This window comes from Delphinus delphis, chromosome 10, assembly GCF_949987515.2.
Source record: "Delphinus delphis chromosome 10, mDelDel1.2, whole genome shotgun sequence".
Classification (NCBI taxonomy): domain Eukaryota; kingdom Metazoa; phylum Chordata; class Mammalia; order Artiodactyla; family Delphinidae; genus Delphinus; species Delphinus delphis.
In genome coordinates, this window is record NC_082692.2 from 32332336 (window position 1) to 32352728 (window position 20393).

Here is a 20393-nt window from a genome sequence, read left to right on the forward strand (position 1 = left end):
CTCCCTTCTTTCCCCAGTTGTTAGGGCTACTTTTGTTAGCTTATATAGTCTGTGCCCCAGTGCTTCCTGGTTGGGTAGTGAGTAGGCACCAGTGGTCTGGTTTTGGCATCTTTCTATTGTGAAGTTTTGTATATACCCTTATGTTGGCTCTCCCGATGCTCCTCTGGGAACTGAGCTCCCCAAGAATACTCATGTTCTTGCTGAGGGTGCTCTTGGGATCAGGGAGCTTGGTCCTTATATTTCTAATCTCTGCCCCAGTTTCCTCTTGATACCCTTGTTGTCAGCAATTCATAACCTGGCTCAACAGAGGCTTCAGAGTCTTGTTCTCCCACTCCTCAAACATAATGCAAAGTTGCTGATCTTTTTTCCTAAGAACTCTAGTTTTCCTGTTTCCTTGTGTGCAGAGCTACAGAATCCCTAGGTTGAGTGCGAGGAGGCTATTTTTCTTGACTAATTTAGAAGTTTAGAAGTTGTACAGGCCTCCCTTCTTCATCTTGTGGAAAGGGCTCAGATTTGGAATAGTTAGGTCCTTGGATGTTCCTCGGCCATTTGCCTTGCTGTGATTTTAGACAAGTTACTTTGCCTCACTGTGCCATAGGGTTTTTTTTTTTCTTTAATATGGAGGATCATTATCTCCATCTCACACCAAATGTGTACAGGGTCAGGCCATCCTGAGCAGTCTTCTTAGGTCTGCTTTTTAGGCTGAAGCCTGAGTTCAATGCATCTTTCTGACCTGGAAACCATAGACAGACTCAGAAGATGCCCTTTAGCAGAACGTAAACCCAGGTGAGCTTCAGAGATATATTTGTTTCTCCAGAGAACTACTCCCTCTCCATTCTAGGAGCCTATCTACAGGAATTTAGAGAACATAAAAGAGTTTTAAAATGCCAGTTATTACTCATTTTCAGGCCTGTTCACTTAGTAAGTTCCACCTCCCTTTGGGGAGAGATGGGTGGGTTTAGGGTAAGCATGGAGAGGGGTTAATCCTATCCAGATCTCAGTCCTAAACTCACTCTGTCTCAGAAGGAGTCAGAATCTTACTCTCTAGGTTAGGAGAGGGCCACTTGAGAAGGGTGGAGAAGGGAAAAGAGGCAAAATCTAGGAAGGGCAGAACTAATTCAAGTAACTGGGTCTGGAGTACTTAGAGCCGCTCCTCTTGTACTCTCTTGATAACTACTCAAAGGCACCTACCCATCTTAGGCTTTTTCTAGAATAATGCCCACTTCTAAGAGTTGAAGCAACAGTGTTCTTCATATTTGCCTTGAACCAGCAGAGGGAGAGCTTTTAGGATTCTGTAGTTTGGGCGGGAAGTGTTGCTAGCTTCCTCTTTGATCAGTGGGATCAGGTTTTGGAGCCTATCTAGAGAAGCCATGTGAAAGGAAGGGCAGAACTCTATTCCAGTTGCCAGCGCCTAGAGGTAGGGCCTGTTTCTTTTTATTCAGTACTATCACAGTGCTGAATAAATTTTCGTCTTAGGAGACAAAGGCACATGCAAAGAGTGGGCCCTAATCTTCTCGTGTGGCCTTTGGTGTCATATAACTATGGTTTAAATTTCTGCAAACATCAGAAGCAGTTTTTATTTGACTCCCTCAATTGTGAGAACAGGTGATCAGCAGTTAGTTTTAAATTTAGGCAAACACCAAGTTTTACCTAAGTTATGTAGATAACCCCCTAAAACTTCCCCTTGGCTTTGTGAATGGAGGCCTCTTGCTTTATAAACCTCTTTCTTCACAGCTAGCTTCAGGACACATAATACTCTTAGTGACCTTTCTGCTAAGTATACCCATTTTACGCTATGCCACTCCATCTCTCTAAAACAAGTCAAAAAGTTAGCTAATGTTTTGGTAGTAAAGCATGCCAGAGCATATGTCCATTTATCAGACTGCCAGGTTAAGGGACTGAAAAAGAATGGGGAAGTGGGAATGGGGGGTTTGGATGTATAGGATACAGGAATCCAGTAGGGACATTAAGTGTGTTATTAAAAAAAAAAAAAGCTGGAGGTGGGATCATGGAGACAGCATATAAATTATGGAACTAAGTGAGGTGGGGTTTTTAGAAAATACATATTCCAAAGCCCTGGTTCTCACTTTCACAGCGCTTACCTACCAAGCCCGGGATGAGAACCTAAGCAAGCTCTTCATTCATTGACAATTCTGTGAGAATATGGACAAATGAAAATAGTTTGGGATTGTGAGCACATTTCTTCTTTTAGAGTTTAATTTTACAATAATGTCTAATTTTTAACGAAAAAACCCTTATACACTTTCAAAGGACCATGTGCATTTTCATTGTAGCACTTAATGTGGTTGTACTTTTACATTTATGTGTTTCTTTGATTAATACGTGCGTCCTTCCCACCCATCCCCCCCAACTAGATTATAAACTCTCAAAAGCAGGAAGTCTGTCTTTGCGTACTGTTTTTTCATCATTGTATTCACAGTGCACTGTTGCCTGGCACATTAAGAGTGCTCAATAAAAATTCATTAAAAGAATCAGTGTGGTAATAGTAGCTATTTTTTTAATTAACTGTGAATACTTAGCAATTTATAAGTGAGTAAAAGCTGTAAATTGCTGATTGTATTTGCTGGGTGCTTAATACTGCAGAAGCCAACTGTCCTCTTGCTTCTGTCCTAGATCTTTGTATACAAGGCACTGTCTATAGCAGTGAGTGCATATCAAGGCTGCCTGTGGCCCCTTCATTTCAACAGCATTTGGAATAGTGGTGCCAGGCCAGGAGGGGGACACATTGCCCCTGAAGCTCCTAGAAGAAAAACAGGATAGGAAGGGTAGGGGTACACTGACTTTAGAGTTAGCAGTAAAAGGCTTTGGGGACTCTGATTTTCAGATGGCTCCCTTTCTCCTTCCAGCCAGATTTCATAGGCATGTTGAAGTAAATTAAACCCCAAATCCCTCTGATGTAGCTGAAGGAGTAATTCAACTTTCCATGGCCCAGCATCCTCGTCATGTCATCAAAACTGTAAATCAAGCCATCAGTTTTATTTCTGGAAGGAAACCAAAAAATTAACCAGCAAAATTTGCCTTTGGAAGAGGAAGGAGTGATGCTTTCACTCTTTATTTTTTATCCTTTTTGTTTGAATATTCAGACCATGAAAATGCATTTTATATAAAATACAAATATTTTATACACATAAAATATGTACACACACATATAGGAAATTTTTATGTCAGTAGGGGTTATCTGGTGATGTGGAATCACAGACCAGGTTTTTTTTCTCTTCTGTATACTTTTATGTATTAAAAAACAGTGGTTTTTTTTAAAGTTGTGTCTCTTCCCACTCAGTGCATCTCTGTCTCCACTCCTCACATCAGTTTTCCATTATTACAAATAGGTCTTGCTGCTTTTCCCTCAAGATTTCCTAAATTCCTCTACTCCCATCAAGGCTAGGTTACATACATTCAAGAATACCACTCATCTTCCTCTCCTCCTCTTCCCTTTCTCTGGCTCCTACCTCTGTGGAGCTGGTTATGCATTTCCATTCATGCTGTACAAGCACTTGGACATTATATAAATCAAGATACCTGTCTTCACAAAGCTTACTTTAATGCAGGTACACAAAAGATACCACAAAGTCTTTGTTGCATGCAGAAAGACAGAAGATAACTCGTATCTAGATGTATTGATTGAAAGCTTTACAGGCTTTTACTCCTTCCACTCATGGAGCATCAGGCAAGAAAAGTGTTTTGTAGAAAACAAGGGAAATGAGCATGTTTAAGAGAAGTGAAAGAGCAGAGTAAAAAAAGAGACAGAGGGACTTCCCTGGCGGTCCAGGGGTTAGGACTCCGCGCTTCCACTGCAGGGGGCAGGGGTTCTATCCCTGGTTGGGGAACTAGGATCCCGCATGCCACACAGCGCGGCCAAATATAGAGACAGAGTTACGTTACAGTAGAAGAAGATAGCAAAAAAATTAAATCAAGCATATTCTGGTACTGTTTTCTTTCATCTCTCCGATACTTTGCCCCTCCTAAAGTTCAATCCAGCCCTCCCATAGCCGGTATACCTACATAAGGATGATTATGATGACATTTACCGACTCTAACCCACCTATCTTCCTTTCTTTTCAGGAGCAATTGCAGAAGTCTTCATATTTCTAGAAGGAAGGACTGCAGAAGACATTTTTGCCCCAGGGAGACAGGGATAGAAGCCACAGAAATGATGAGTACCCTTGGGGCCAATGGGCAGTCACCTCTAGGGTCTGACTTCCAGAAGGTGGGTATGGTTGCTGGGGCAGGAATGGGTTATGGAGAAGGCTCTGTTATTTTAGCTGCCAGGAAATGGTGAGTTGGGTGAGCGAATATGTTATTTATGTATGTCTATATCTTTGTACCGGTAGAGGAGGAACAAGATGAGGATAGGCATAGAAGGTGTATATTTTAAACTTTCCACTCCTCATCTCAAATTATCTCCTAACTTCCATCTCTCATTTTGTGCCACGATACTCACGTTAAAGCTGTGGAATTCAGATCTTCTCATCCCTCCTGGGCCCTGAGCCCAATGCTCCCAGCTAGTAGAACATCTCCTATCTTGGCTTTAGCCTTCCTACCTGGTCCATACAAGAATCAGGGTAAAAATTGGGTATGTCCTTAGAGGAGTGGGGTATAAATAGACAAAGGAGTCTCAGGGAAGGGGGGACAATCACAAAGGATGTGTTTGAAAAATTCTGGGATTTCAGACTTCAAGACAGCTGTCTTGCAGTTTCCATTCAGTCTTACTACCTCTTCTACACACAGTAGAACTTTTGGTACACAGAAACAGGCAAGCATTTCAAAATACCAAGGAAACACCTTACTCTCTGTTCATCTAAAAAGCCAGTAGGTGTTTCTTTTACGCCCTTTTGTGCTTTGGAACTGGGCTCGGGAACACAGTGAGGATGAGAACCTGACCTTTAAGTCCTTTAAACTCTGAGATTTATTTAAATCTGAGCTGCCCCAACTCCAAATTTACCCTTAAAACTGTTAACCTAGTTTTATTTCTGATTTGTAAATGCTGGCACTTTTAGAGTCCTGGAGGTCTGCTTTACTGCCCAAATAAATCTGTGGTTTGGGTAACTTTTGGGACTACTCATAACACTATAAATATAAAGAACTGCATAATATACAATCAAAGCCATCGATAGAATAAGAAGGAAGAAGTAAGGGGTAAAAAGTATCTCAGGACCTCTTTTTGCTGAGCTTATATCAGTTAATGACTACTCATTCCTCAGGCATGACACTGTGGATGAAGCAATGGAAAGCAGCCTGGTGCCAGGGCTGCCAACACTTTGTCACCACTACTTTCTCTCCCTTGCTCCAGTCCAAGATCTGTTTCTCATCAGCTACCACATTCCTCTGCTCAGGGACAATCAAGGGTGTTGGTCACAGCTTTTATTCCTAAATGTGACTCACCTACCTACCAGCCTGTGGTTTGCTGCTTACACCTCCCTTCTTCAGTAATGTCTGGAGTCCACCTTTGAGATGTGCTGATCTAGGGCATGGGCAGAGGGAAAGGAAATATTTTTTAGAATAATATTTTTCCCCTTGGACTTTTAAAATTTGATATGCTAGAGTTCACATACATTATGAATGATTAAATATTTAAAATCTACTTTTTTATTGAAATATAATTCATATAACATTAAATTTCACATAAGATTAATCATTTTAAAGTGTGTACAAGAAGATCGTGTTGAAGATTGTGCAACAATCACTGTTATCTAATTCCAGAATATTTCCATCACCCCACTTAAAAACCGCAATTAGCAGACATTCCCAATTACCCCAAAGCCACCAGCAATCATCAGTCTGCTTTATGTCTCTATGAATTTACCTATTCTGGACAATTCTGGGGTCATATAATATGTGGTCTTTCGTGTTTGGCTTCTTTCACTTAGCATTTTCAAGATTCATCCATGTTGTACCATGTATCAGTACTTCATTGTTTGTAGTTGAATAATATTCCACTGTATAGATATAAACACATTTTGTTTATCCATTGGTTGGTAAACATTTGGATTATTTCCACTTTTTTGCTATTATGCTGCTGTGAACATTTGTGTACAAGTATTTGTGTGGACATACTTTTCAATTCTCTTGGGTATGTACTGGGTCATGACAACTCTAACTTTTTTAAAAATATAATTTTGTATTAAAGTATAAGGTACATATACAAAACAAAAGCACACACAAGTGTTAAGCTCAATACTTTTCACACAGTGAACAGTTTGTGTAACACTTCGGGTAACCAACACCCAAATCAAAAAATGGAATGTGACCAACAGCCCTGAAGCCCCTCTCCTGTTCTCTTGCAGTCACTACTTTCCTGAAATATAACTGCTATCTCAGGTGCTTTTTGTTTTTGTTTTATGGAGCTGAAATTCACATAACATAAAGTTAGCCACTTTAAAGTGAACAGTTCAGTGGCATTTAGTACATTCACAGTGTTGTGCCACCGAAACCTTTGTCTAGTTGTAAAACATTTTCACCACCACAAAATAAAACCCTGTGTCCCTTATGCAGTTAGTTCCCATTCCTACCTCCCCACAGACCCTGGCAATCACCAGTCTTCCTTCTGTCTCTGTGGATTTACATATTCTGGATATTTCATATAAATGGAGTCATACAATCAGTGACCTTTTCTATCTGCTTTCACTTAGAAGAATGTTTCTGAGGTTCATCCGTGCTATAGCAAGTATAGGTATTCCATTACTTTTTATGGCTAAGTAATATTCCATTGTCTGTGTATACCACAATTTATTGATCCATTAATTCATTGATAGACATTTGGGTTGTTTCCACCTTTTGGATATTATGCCTAGTATGCTATGAACATTCATGCATAAGTATTTGTTTGAGTACTTGTTTTCAGTTCTTTTCAGTATATACCTAGAAGTGGAATTTCTGAGTCATATGGTTGTTCTATGTTTAACATTTTGAGGAACCACCAAACTGTTTTCCACAGCACCAGAATCATTTTACATCCCTTCCAGTAAAATGTATGATGGTTCCAGTTTCTCCATATTCATAATACTTAATTTCCTTTTTCATATATTATAACCATCCCAATATTTCATTGTGGCTTTGATTTACTAATGTGGTTCTGATGACTAATGATATTGAGCATCTCTTCATGTGCTTTTTGGCCATTTTGTATCTTTTTTGGAAAAATGTCTAGTGAAGTCCTTTTCCATTTTTTAATTGGGTTGTTTGCCTTTTTGTTGTAGAATTATAAGAATTCTTTTTTTTTTTTTTTTTTTTTTTTGCGGTACGTGGGCCTCTCACCGTTGTGGCCTCTCCCGTTGCGGAGCACAGGCTCCAGATGCGCAGGCTCAGCAGCCATGGCTCGTGGGCCAAGCCGCTCCACGGCACGTGCGATCTTCCCAGACCGGGGCACGAACCCGTGTCCCCTGCATCGGCAGGCGGACTCTCAACCACTGCACCACCAGGGAAGCCCCAAGAATTCTTTATATATTCTAGATACTAGATCTTTACCAGATATTTTCAAATATTTTCTCCCATTCTGTAGGTTGTCTTTTCACTTGCTTTTGTTAGCTCCGTTTTTTTCTAGTTCCTCAAGGTGTAAAAGTTAGGTTGTTGATTTGAGATCTTCTTTTTAAAAATGTTTACAGCTATAGTTTCCCTCTGAGCACTGTTTTCACTGCACCCCATACATTTTGATATATTGTGTTTTTATTTTCACACATCTCAAAGTATTTTATAATTTCTCTCTTGAATCTTTCTTTGACCCATTGGTTCTTTAAGAGTGTGTTGTTTAATTTCCACATTTTGTGAATTTTCCAGTTTTCCTCCTGTTATTGATTTTTAGCTTTATTCCATTGTGGCTGGAGACGATCCTTTGTGTGATTTTAATCTTTTTAAATGTACAAAGACTTGTTTTGTGGCCTAACATATGATCTATCCTGGAGAATGTTTTATGTGAGCTTAAGAAGATTGTGTATTCTGCTGTTTGGGGATAAAGTATTCTGTATGTCTGTTAGATCTAGTTAATTTAGTATTGTTCAAGTCATCTATTTCCTTAGTGAACTTCTGTCTAGATGTTCTATTCATTATTGGAGTATTGGAATCTCCAACTGTTATCGTAGAACTGTCTATTTCCCCTTCAATTATGTCAATATTTGATTTAAAATATTTGTCTAATAAGTCCAGTGTCTGGGCTTCCTTGGTGATGGTTTCTATAAAATTCTTTTTTCCTGTGAATGAACAATACTTTATTCTTTTTATACCTTGTGATTTTTTTGTTTAAAACTGGACATTTTGAATATTATGATGTGTCAATCTGGGAGTCAGATCCCCCTCCCAAGTTTTGCTGTTGTTGATTATTGAAGTCTGTAGTCATCATTTGTTTACTGACTTTTCCAAACTATTTTTGCTAAGACTGTATGCTTGTGTTTGGTCCTTAAATCTCTGTTCCAGTATCTCAGCAGTCAGTGACCTGACAGAGATTTCCTTAAATGCCTGGAATGAAAAAATGAACAAAAACAAACAGACAAAAACCCCACTTCTCTTGGTCTTTGCAGACACTGACCTGGGGCACCACTTTAATGCTAAGCCAATCTGCCTAAAACTCTGCCTTGGCCTTCACCTCCTGGCTGCCTGGAACCCAAAGTTCAGCCAAAGGTGCAAGCCTAGGGTCCTCTCAGGTCTTTTCTGAACTCTCATCTGTCTCTGGGCATATACTTTACATGCTGGATTTCCCCATACACATGGTAGCCCTTCAGAGTTCTTATTTCCCCATGTATCTTCCTCCTCAGACTCCTCCTTTCCAGACTTTTAGATCCGTCTGATGCTTGTTCCATTCGCTGTTTCTTTCTGTATGCAGCCACTGGTAGTATATGTCTTTAAATGCTTTCAATGGATGCTTTGAAAGCTGCTTCAGCTTGAGGGGGGCAAAACAAGGTCAGCCTCAGCACAGATTCCTCAGGGAACCGCTAGACAGGGCAAGATTCACAGCTACAATCTTTTGAGAACAAGGTGCATATTATCTTCCCCTGGCACCCGCAAGCCACACCAGGAATATGGGCTGCTGTCCCAATGGCCACCTCCAAGCTGCGGAATGGGGGATGTTAGATGGGTAAGCAAAAATGCTACAATGCTTTGTTACTGAAATTTTGCAGCTGCTTTTTTTATTAAGCACACCACTGGTTGGACTCCATTGTAAGTTTTTTATTAGATTCCAGAGTTCTGAAAAAGTTGATTCTGTCAGTTTTTGCCAGCTTAATGATAGCTTTAGTGGAGGAACTGATTCTTGGAGATCTCTGCGGTGCCATTTCTGTGACATTACAATATGTTGCTTTTTGAGGAGCTGTCAAACAAACTGTTTTCCACAGCAGCTGTACCACTTTATATTCCTACCAGGAATGTGAGGGTTTCATTTTTTCCACATCTTTCCAACACTTGTTATTTTCTGTTTTTCTTTTTTAATTATAGCCATCCTAGTGGGTATGAAGTGGTATCTCCCTATGGTTTTGATTTGCATTTCTTTAATGACTAATGATGTCAAGCATCTCTTCATGTGCTTATTGGCCATTTGTATATCTTCTTTGGAGAACTGTCCAAATCCTTTGCCCATTTTTAATTGGATTACTTGTCTAAGATCCATTTCTTACATATTATTTTCTAGTCTTTTTCTTACAACGTTATCCTGAAAATCATGCATTAAGAAAATGTGTGTATATTGGGCTTCCCTGGTGGCGCAGTGGTTGAGAGTCCGCCTGCCGATGCAGGGGACGTGGGTTCGTGCCCTGGTCCGGGAAGATCCCACGTGCCGCGGAGTGGCTGGGCCCGTGAGCCATGGCCGCTGAGCCTGCGTGTCCGGAGCCTGTGCTCCGCAATGGGAGAGGCCACAACAGTGAGAGGCCCGCGTACTGAAAAAAAAGAAAATGTGTGTATAAAACTACCTACGGTTTCAGAACTTTACACAACGTGATGTAATTCTTAAACACAAGAAGAAGCACTTCTGTCTGTATAAAGATACATATTGTATTAATTAGGATTCTTTTGGTTGTAACAGAAACTAAACTCACACAAGCTTAAGAAAAAAAATGAATAGGTGGTAATTTGTGGTTTGGTAATTGGGAAACCGAGTCAGAATTAGATCCAGGAGGTCAGAGATGTCATCAGCACTCTTTGTTCCCCATTTCCTCAGCTCTGCTTAACTTCTTATTTTCTCTCCACTCAGATGCAAGTTAGCACCTGCAGGCTCAAGCTGCCATGGTTCTTATAGGCCTCTGTCTAGAAAATGAGGTGTATCTTTCCTTATAGCACCAAAAAAAATCTCAGGGAGTATGTTGATTAGTGTGACTTGGGCCACATTTCTCTCTCTGAACAATTACTGTGACCAGGTGGATGAAGTATCCAGACCAGGCCCTGGTCATAAGCTCACCCTGGGGAAGACAGGGTCTACCCTAAAGAGGAATCTAGACTAAGTTGAATTAATGTGCAGTGGGGGAAGATGAAGTTCTCCAAAGGAAATGCTTTCTAAGTAGAAAATAAAATGTCCCCTATAGAGCTGCGAAGATTCAGTGCCGCCTTTGTTTGTAGCCTTCCCTCTTTGTGGCTTTTTATCAAAAGATGGTGCTCAGGTTCTTATCCCCACTAAGATACTAGTAATTGCTGCCCTTTTTTTGGTGGTGAGGGTATGGGGTAGTAAGAGATTAGAAATAAAGATCTTACAGTTCTGCCTGTTCCAAAAGCTCAGGAGAAGAAGAGAAAAAGCCCAATCGTTTTGGAGTTGGGAAGAGGCTAGAACATGGCTTCTGACTCTGTGACCTTGAGCTTCATAGAGGAACCGAAAGACTCCTCTATAAAAAGGTAAGCATTTGCATTTGTCTGAATTCATAAGATTAAACTGTTTTTAGTCTTATTACATAGTCTCGTGACATGGAAGGACTATTCTTGTATATTGTAAAAAAAAATTACCCCCCAGACCTTAGTAAGAAGATGAGGAAGTTGCTGGTAGTTTCCACCAAGGAGCACTGTCACCATCTATCAGATTTATAAGTAAGCTGACCACCAAGTTTCACTCTTATTCTTCTCTCAGTTTCCAGAATATGGATACATTTTTCATGCTGCAAATTATTTGGAGGTCATTTTCTAAAATATACTTTCAGATGAAATACACATTCCCAAGTGATACTTGAGAGCCCAAATCCATCTTTGCATGGAAAACCATCATTTAAAGCTGTTGTTGATATCTTCACAAGCATAGGTTGAAGGCACACATGGTGAAGGGGCAAAAAGTCCTTTCCAGCAGTCTTGATTCTGAATTAGTCCAGCTGATACCACTGAATCACAAAATGTAGCTCACTCAATAGCCCTAAGCAGCTAACCACAAGTAGCTAATACAGAGTGCTCTCAACAGGTTCATATGATGGCAAGTTGATGCTGGGAAACAAGGGAAATATCGGACAGACTCTTGCAAGAGCCATAAATAATGTGTGATTATACAGCAGCAATTATCTACAGGTGGGAGGATTAGTGTATTTTAAGAAAGCATTTCAGTCTGGTTTTGTTTTGTGTGTATGTTTCTATTTTTATTTTTTGTTCATAAACTATAGAAAGTAAAACTTACTAGTTGTAGGGGATATTCAAAACATGGAGTGAGAAAGCACAAGGGTTATGGGTAATAAAGGTTGAGAAACACAACAATAAAGAGGTAAGACTGATTTTTCATTAACATACAGAACTGAGTGAAACCTTTTAAGAGTCATCCATAGATACAAATTTTGATAATGCCTTAAAGTGACAAGCATATGGCCATGTACTTGAACAAATCTACAAAGGTATAAAATGAGTGGAATTTATAGTTATAATCAAAACTCACTGCAGTGCCAACCTGACACATGATAGCAGCCATATTTGTAAGGTGCTTTACAGTTTACACAACACTTCCCTCATTCTCTCTTTTGCCATATATTTAATGATAGGCATAATTGTGCTACATGCTAATTAGGCTTAATTAGTAAGTTCTTGTGAATGGCTGTAAAGTGGGACTGATATGCTGCCAAAGCAAATTTTCCGTTCTTTTTACTGTATTAGTCTCCTAGTATTTATAATCAGGATCAGTTTAAAGCGTATTCCATTTTGCATCATACATGCTGATCCTCATGTATATTAAGAAACAAACTCCTGAGTCTACTCCTAGACAACTGAGCTCCCCTTGCTCCAGGGCTTTTGTTATAACAAAACTCTCAACCCCTACCAGTCCACTCGTAATTGCACATCTCTCCCACTGGTCCTCATCTGCTCACACTTGAGGGAGACTTGTGTGCAAAATTTAACATTCATTCACCAACAAATTTTTATTGAGCACCATGTGCTAGAGATTGAGCAAGGCATTGGAAGCATATGCAGTGGTTGGCAGAACAGTCCTGGTCCCTGCCCTCATAGGGCTCACAGAGTAATGAGGTACACAAAGCCTAGAATGTGGCGGGGGAGGTGGGTGGGAAGTTGGCAGACCTATTTTACCCTCCCACTAAGCTACAAACTCAGCTTTTATCATGGGGTCTCCATTTGACTTTTTCCCTCATTTGGTTCAGCACTCAGGCAGGGAAAACACAGCTGTCATAGATTGTACCCCCTTTACCCCCAGCACAAGATGCTATAGGAGGGAGTGCCTGGGGCCAATAACCTGGTATTGAATAGGTGAGGGGAGGGAGCAGAATTAGTGAGGTGAAGATATTGGACAAGCAAGTTCCCAGAAAAAAGATAGCTTTTGCAAAGGCCCCGAGCAGGAAAGAACTTGGCAGATTTAAGAAGCTCATTTACTGTAATTACAGAGGTTGAGGCAACAGGAGAAATGACTTAGAAGACTGGAAAGGTGGAGGGTCCTAGAGCCAAGTTGAAAACTTTATCTTGAGGGTACCGAGAAGCCATGGAAAAGTTTTAATGACATTTCCCTGCCTCTTGTATCTCAACCCATTATTTACGTGGATAGGCCTTCTTATCAATTAGTACAGAGATGCTGTACAGACAAGAGTAGTATCCTTTCAGACTGAAACACATGGGTAGCTTAGCAGAAACCATGCTTAGGAACATCAAGTAGAAAAAGTATGAGTTCAAGAGTCACAACGCATGAGGGTCTGTATGGTGTTGAACCATTTCTTAACCTCTCCAAGCCACTTTCCTTTTCTGTACAGTTGGTAATGTAATGTTTAAATCCTTCATCAGGTTTTGTAGGATCAGAAATAATAAGTATAACGCCTACGACTGGCATTCCATAGGTGGTAGCTGTCAGTATTTTAGCAATGCTCTCTTGCTAACACAGATTTCAAACTCTCTTGGGGAATGGAATCACAAAATAATACATCGTCAAGTTGTGAAGAAACCTTAAAGATCTGTCTGTACATGCTGCTTGCATTCCTTCTGCAACAATGACAATTAGTTGGTTTGTTCTCCGGCATTACTTATAACATCCAGAGACAGGAAGCTCACTACTTTCTGAAGCAGTCACTGCATATTTGGCTCTATTAGAAGGTTCTTTTTGTGGACTGAATCCAAATCTGCTTCCCTGTGGCTTCTATCCAGGGGTCTCGGTAGTACCCCTAATGCCTCTTCCATGTGACAGTCCTCCAGGTATTTAAGGCCATTATCTCCCACTACCATTCACCTAGAGTTGAAAAGCTTGTTTCTTCAGCCTAAGAACAACAATAAAAGGGTCAATTCATCAAGAAAATACAACAATCTAAAACATATATGTACCTGACAATAAAAACATGAAGAGTGTTAGTGGAAGATTTTAATAATAGTAGTAGTAGTAGTAACTATCATTTACTGAGCACCGCCACTATACTTGATACTATAGATACACAGATAAGTAAGTCTCAATCAATCCTGTTAACTGAAGAAAGTTAGAAAAGTAAATAAGTGTAACACAACATTACAGATACCGTGACAGAGGTCTGTGCAGGAAAAAAGTGGGGTGGGGCACCAAGGGAATAGTTATCTTTATGAAAGAGGGGTCTGCCTCTTATAAGAGATAATACAAACTACACCCTCTCAACTGAGTAGGCAATACTTACACTCAACTGGACTTATCCATTTGTGGTATTTGTTAAAACATCATTTTAGAAGATTTAGTCACACAAAGTATTCAAAACAGCCACTGTTAGTGACTGCAAACACATTCCTACAAAGATGTTAATTCTCCCTGTTAACATTCTTTTTTTTTTTGGTACGCGGGCCTCTCACTGTTGTGGCCTCTCCCGTGGCGAAGCACAGGCTCCGGACGCGCAGGCTCAGCGGCCATGGCTCAGGGGCCCAGCCGCTCCGCGGCATGTGGGATCTTCCCGGACCGGGGCACGAACCCGTGTCCCCTGAATCGGCAGGCAGACTCTCGACCACTGCGCCACCAAGGAAGCCCCTTGTTAACATTCTTTACAAAGACTTTTGGGTTAGGGGCTTCCCTGGTGGCGCAGTGGTCGAGAGTCTGCCTGCCGATTCAGGGGACACGGGTTCGTGCCCTGGTCCACATGCCGCGGAGCGGCTGGGCCCGTGAGCCATGGCCGCTGAGCCTGCGCGTCCGGAGCCTGTTGCTCCGCCACGGGAGAGGCCACAACAGTGAGAAGCCCGCGTACCGCAAAAAAAAAAAAAGAAGACTCTTGGGTTAGAGTCAGAATAATGGAAGCCAGGCAAGGAAGAAGAGTGGAATACTGTGATTTGTTGTACCTGTAAATGGATGGCAAATATTTGAAAACGAGGAGCCTCAACTAGTCTTTCATAAGCACTGAAATAGAAAAGATGAGGCATACTGTGTTTGTTGTGGCCATGCAATATTGGAAGGCCACAGAAGATGGAGAGGAGTAAAGCACTTCAGTCCTTGTTTCTTTATATGGGGCCCTGTGCTGGATGCCAGGGTAAAGATGACCCAACTAAGAGGCTGAGGCATGGGCACAAGGCGATTGAATGCAGATAGAGGTGGAGAACCTTAGAAAAGGATTATTTGATGTGGCCTGGAAATTCTGAGGATAGATCCTTGGACAGATGAAGTTAGCCTTCCTAAAGGAGGCAGCTTGTCCAAGAATAAATACAACAGTGAAGTCCTCCCAGCCTCCTAATGTGGACCTTCTTCGTGTGAGCCTTAGAGAGCAAAAGGCAGTGAAACTTGAGCTGCCGTCTTGAAGAAGAAACACATGAGAGGCGGAAACACGAGAGTAAAATAACAGTGGAAACTAAAACTAGTACTTTTCAAGTTCGTTAAAGAAGAATCCCTTCCAGAAACAGTTATAACACTAAGGATCTTGAAATGTTCCCCAAAACAAACAAATAATGAGAAAGTGTAGAAAAGTTCATTTCACAATGTGCAAGCCTTCCACCTTCAGAAGTCATCAAGGAGGATAAAGCAAGTGTTGTTAGAAGCAAAAAGTACTCATGGAGACAAGTGAGGAAACAGGAGTGTTAAGCAGAAGTTCAGAGACACCAGTCCCATCCCCATTGCCCATCTGAGGGGATTGAAGTCCAGAGAGGATCTCCAACTCCTAAGACACAGATAGGACTCCTCTCACCTAGCAGGGCACAGCGCTGCAACCCAGTGATGGGGTTAGTGCACGCCTCATTCAGCCATTTCTGAACTGACTTGACAAAACACAGGAACTTATTCCCGGAAAACTCTTCATTTCACCATGATACTTCATCGAGGAATTTTCTCCTCTGCTGGGGCCCTGGCACAAAGTAATCAAGGCCTCTCTTCTGCCCCTCATTTGCTGAGCTACCTTTTCTTGTTGTCGTTTTTTTATTTTGGGGGGCGGGGGGGGCCACACCTCACAGCATGAGGAACTTCCCTGACCAGGGATTGAACTGATGGCGCATGCATTGGAAGTGTGGAGTCTTAACCACTGGACCACCAGGGAAGTCCACTGAGCTACATTTTTTTAAAAAAAGTTCCCTTCAGGCATAATTATTAAAACATTATCCACATACCATAAGTTTCACCTTTTTAAAGTGTACAAAGCTATGATTTTTAGTATATTCACAAGGTTGTGCAAATATCACCACTAATGCCAGATCATTTTCATGTCTCCTGTAAGGAGACTTGGTCCTCATTAGTAGATACTCCCAATTGTCCCTCCCCTAAACCCCTAGCAACCACTAATCTACTTTCTGTCATTATGGATTTACCTTTTTTGGACATTTCATATAAATGGAATCATACAATATGCGGTGTTATGTGTCCGGCTTCTTTCACTTAATGAAATGTTTTTGTGATCCATTCATGTTGTAGCATGCATCAGTACTTCATTCCTTTTTATGGCCAAATAATACGTTATTATAGATAGACCACATTTTATTCATCCATTCATCAGTTGATGGGCTTTGGGTTTTTCCATCTTTTGGCTGTTGTGAATAACAATACTATGAATATTCATTTCAAGTTTTTGTGCGGACATATGCTGTGTGTGTGTGTGTGTGGACAGTTGCACCCAGGAGTGCAACTGCTTGGTCATATGGTAACTCTAAGTTTTAACTCTTCGAGGACTTGCCGGACTATTTTTCGAAGGGCTACACATTTTACATTCTCATCAGCATCGTATGAGGGATCCAATTTTGCCACGTCCTCACTAACACTCTTTTTTTATTATAGCCATTCTAGTAGGTGTATTAATATTACCTCATTGTGTTACTGATTTTCATTTCCCTAATGACAAATGATGCTGAGCATCTTTTCATGTGTTTGTTGACCTTTGTATATCTTCTTTGGAAAAATCTCTATTCAAATTCTTTTCCCATTTTTTAATTGGGTTGTCTTTTTATTGTTGAGTTGTAAAAATCCTTTCTATATTCTGATTACTAGACCCTTATCAGATATATGTTTGCAAATATTTTCTTTCATTCTGTGGGTTTATGTTTCTTGAAGTGTCCTTTGAAGCATTGCTGAGCTACTTTTAACAAATATTAAAACATCTTAAACCAAATTAGGAATATGTAATTGGTGTCTGAATTATACTTTTAAATTTAATAAATAAGCATTATAATTTTATGAGCAAACCATAGCATGCAGACCCCGTTTGGGGGCTTCCAAACTGAGTCTTGGGTTCACTATGGGATCCATCATAATGATAGTTACTGCTTTTATAGCATTTAGGTGCCACGTGCTGTTTGGGCACTTTGCAAGTATTAACTTATCTAATTCTCACCACAGTCCTATGAGGGAGAAACTTATTACTTTACTCATTGTACAGATAAGAAAACGGAGGCAGAGGGAGGTTAAGTAATTTGCCTGAAGCCAAAGAATGAGTAAGTAACAGAGATGGGCTCCAGATTCCGTAGCTCTTAACTATCTGCCACGGAGAAGGCGGAATGAAACCATTTCAAAGAATGCCTAACTCCTCGCTTTGGGGAAATAATGGTGTTTTCATGGCGTCTACACTCTGAACAGTTTTCCTCTCTGTACCAAGCCAGGAACTAGTGCCACCCTTCCCGGCGTCTTCATTACTCCCTCCCCTCCCAGTCTAGCTTCAGGATCTTCTCTCCTGTCCACCGGTCCGATACTTCAGTGTTTGGAAGTAACAGCAAATTTGCCTGCGTTCCCCAGGTGGAGTGGTTCTAAATTTCTGACAGCCAGTGGGAACAGAGGAGCAGCGGATTCAGCCCAAAGAGGCTCAAGGCTGAGCCATGGGAGGGGCCAGCGAAGGGGGCGGGAACTGAACCCCGGAGGACTTGACCACAGTGTGCAGTGTGCGGCGCCGGCTGCTCAGAGCGGAGCCATGAGCTGGACCTGCCCACGTTGCCAGCAACCCGTTTTCTTTGGTGAGGCCTGGGCGGAGGAAGGGGAGAAGACGGGGCGAGTGAGAGCCTTTGGGCTCCATGAGGACGCAAGGAGCTGGCCACGGTGTGGTCCCAGCCCCCTTTTCCACCTATGGGGCGTACAGCACTCGGGCGGGATGGAACTGGCCTCCCAGAGACACTCCCCATCGTCTCTAGGAATCACGGTGGGGGGGAACAGGGGGGAAAGGAGGGCGCCTTGTGCTTGGACTGGCTCTGCCCGGTTGCACCTTGTCCCCCACAGCAGAGAAGGTGAGCTCCCTGGGCAAGAACTGGCACCCATTCTGTCTGAAATGTGAGCACTGCCACAGCGTCCTGTCCCCAGGAGGGCATGCAGAGGTGAGGCCGGGCTGGGGTGCACAGCCTTGTGTCTGTCACTGTCGCCGAGTCACCAGCCCCCGGTTTCAGCCCCATTGGCCCACCAAAGGCAACCTCAGCAGCCAACTCCCAAGATCACCTACCCCAATAGGCACCACACCAGCCAGCATGTGGGGAGCCTGAATTGTGCTGGTGGATCCCATGCCTTTTGTCAGGTGGGGGAGGGAAGCAGCACTGCTTCCTGAGCTGCTCTTTCCCTGTCTCCCTGACCACAATGGCAGTTCTGGCATGCCAGCCCACCCATCACTGCTCCCAGCCCCCGCAGCCCAGGCCAGTAGACAGACACACCTGGCAGCCTGTCCTGGGGAAAAGCCTGTGGGGCACAGGAGAGCCCCCTTGGGCCCTAAGCAGTCCTCTTCCCTCTGCTTGTGCCTAGCACAACGGAAGGCCGTATTGCCACAAGCCATGCTATGGGGCTCTCTTTGGACCCAGGGGTAAGTACCAGCCTGGAAGGGGCCAGGGGACAGCAGAACCCTCCGTGTGGCTGGGAGCTGGAGGCTCAAGCCTGACCTCCCCTCTTCTCTCTGCAGGGGTGAACATTGGTGGTGTGGGCTCCTACCTCTACAATTGCCCCACCCCCACCCCTGCCAGCGCTACTCCTCTTAGCCCCAGCAGCTTCAGCCCCCCCAGGCCCAGGACTGGCCTCCCCCAGGGCAAGAAAAGTAAGTGAGATCGAGCCCCAGCTACTCCTCCTCCTGACCCTTCCCCAGGATGGAACAGGGGATGGGGACCAGGTGGCAGTATCCCACCTAGTCCTTTGCTTCACATTCCTACAACTTTGTTCATGGCAAAGACTTCTCTTCTCTGTGGCCCCTTTTTTGATGTTTCCTCCTGTCAGCTGCTGAGTAAGAGGTAAATCGGGCAGGTGGCATTATCACCCCCATTTTACGGGTGAGAAAACTGAGGTCTGTAGAGGGCAAATGACCTTGTGCAGTCACACAGCTAGTCAGAGGCAAAGCTGGCCTGGAACTCAGGCCCCTCCCAGGCCAGGGCCATGGAAGGAATGACCTAGAGTAAGGGGTCATTGAGATGGGCCAGCCCCTCACATTCTTCCACTTCTCCCCTCCCCCTGTTCCTTCTTCCATCCCCTGGAGAGGGCAGTGACATTGTGCTCCCCAACACCTGACACCCCTGCCCTGGCCAGCTCCTGTATCAGCTCAGGTTTCCTGAGGATTGAGTTGCTGACGGGGTTGGGCTGGTGGGCACCTGAGCCCCTGGGAGGATGAGAAGGAAGCAGGTGGTCCCTCCTGCAGGTAGGGATGGGGCAGGAAGTGGAGTCAGAGGGGACTCAGCTCTGCCTGAGGAAGGCAGGCTCATGTCCATGAGGGTGGGAGGCTCTGGGATGAGCATGGCTTTTGGAAGAGGACAGTGCCATATGCAGGGCAGGGCTGATGGGTCCTGTTTAGGCCTGGCCTCCACCTCAGCCCTAGCGGGGGCCTCTTCCCCTTAAAGGCCCTCCCCACACGAAGACGTTCACTGGGGAGACCTCGCTGTGCCCTGGCTGTAAGGAACCCGTCTATTTCGGTAAGTGACAACAGAAAGCTAGGAGAGAGGGGTGCAGGATGGGCATCAAAGGGCAGGGAGGTGGTACAAGGCAAGTGGGTCTCCCTGCCCTGCCCCTTGAACTACCATCTCTCCCCCACCAGCTGAGAAGGTGATGTCTTTGGGCAGAAATTGGCACCGACCCTGTCTGAGGTGCCAGCGGTGCCGGAAGACCCTGACTGCTGGGAGTCACGCTGAGGTGAGCAGGGCAGGGGTGGGTGATTATGCTGGGAGGAGGGAGGCTGGAGATGGGAAAAGAGCCAAGCTGAGATGTCTCTCTTTCTCTCTGTGTCCCAGCATGACGGCGTCCCCTACTGCCACATCCCCTGCTATGGCTACCTGTTTGGCCCCAAAGGTGGGCAGCCCCACCCCAGACAATGGGCCTAAAGTATGGCATGTGGGTCTGTGGGGATGTGTGGACAACTTCCCCTGTGGTCAAACACACCCCAGACCCCTCCCAATTCCCTCCAGCCTTCAGCCCAGCACCCTCCCCAGCCCCAAGGCCCTTGGTGATGCGGCTCTCTCCCTCAGGTGTGAACATTGGTGATGTGGGCTGCTACATCTATGACCCCGTGGAGATCAAATGAGATGCTCATAGCAGAGGTCACCCTAACTCAGGCCTCCCATCATCCTCTCCATGGTCCAATGGAAGCTACAGAATTCTCTAGTCCCACGAGGGTGGGAGAAGGTGTGATTCTGGC

General features: G+C 43.4%; 1 protein-coding gene across 1 annotated transcript; it reads left to right on the plus strand.

Moving 5' to 3' along the window:
- The first annotated feature begins 4089 nt into the window (after window positions 1-4089).
- On the plus strand, window positions 4090-20358 carry CRIP3 (cysteine rich protein 3). The gene is made up of 10 exons (XM_060021782.1): window positions 4090-4228; window positions 10707-10824; window positions 17543-17757; window positions 18017-18111; window positions 18527-18584; window positions 18681-18812; window positions 19603-19674; window positions 19797-19891; window positions 19990-20047; window positions 20224-20358. Exons 2-10 carry the CDS (start codon window positions 10763-10765, stop codon window positions 20277-20279), a joined length of 843 nt encoding a protein of 280 aa, XP_059877765.1. The 5' UTR covers window positions 4090-4228; window positions 10707-10762; the 3' UTR covers window positions 20280-20358.
- The last annotated feature ends 35 nt before the right edge of the window (window positions 20359-20393 follow it).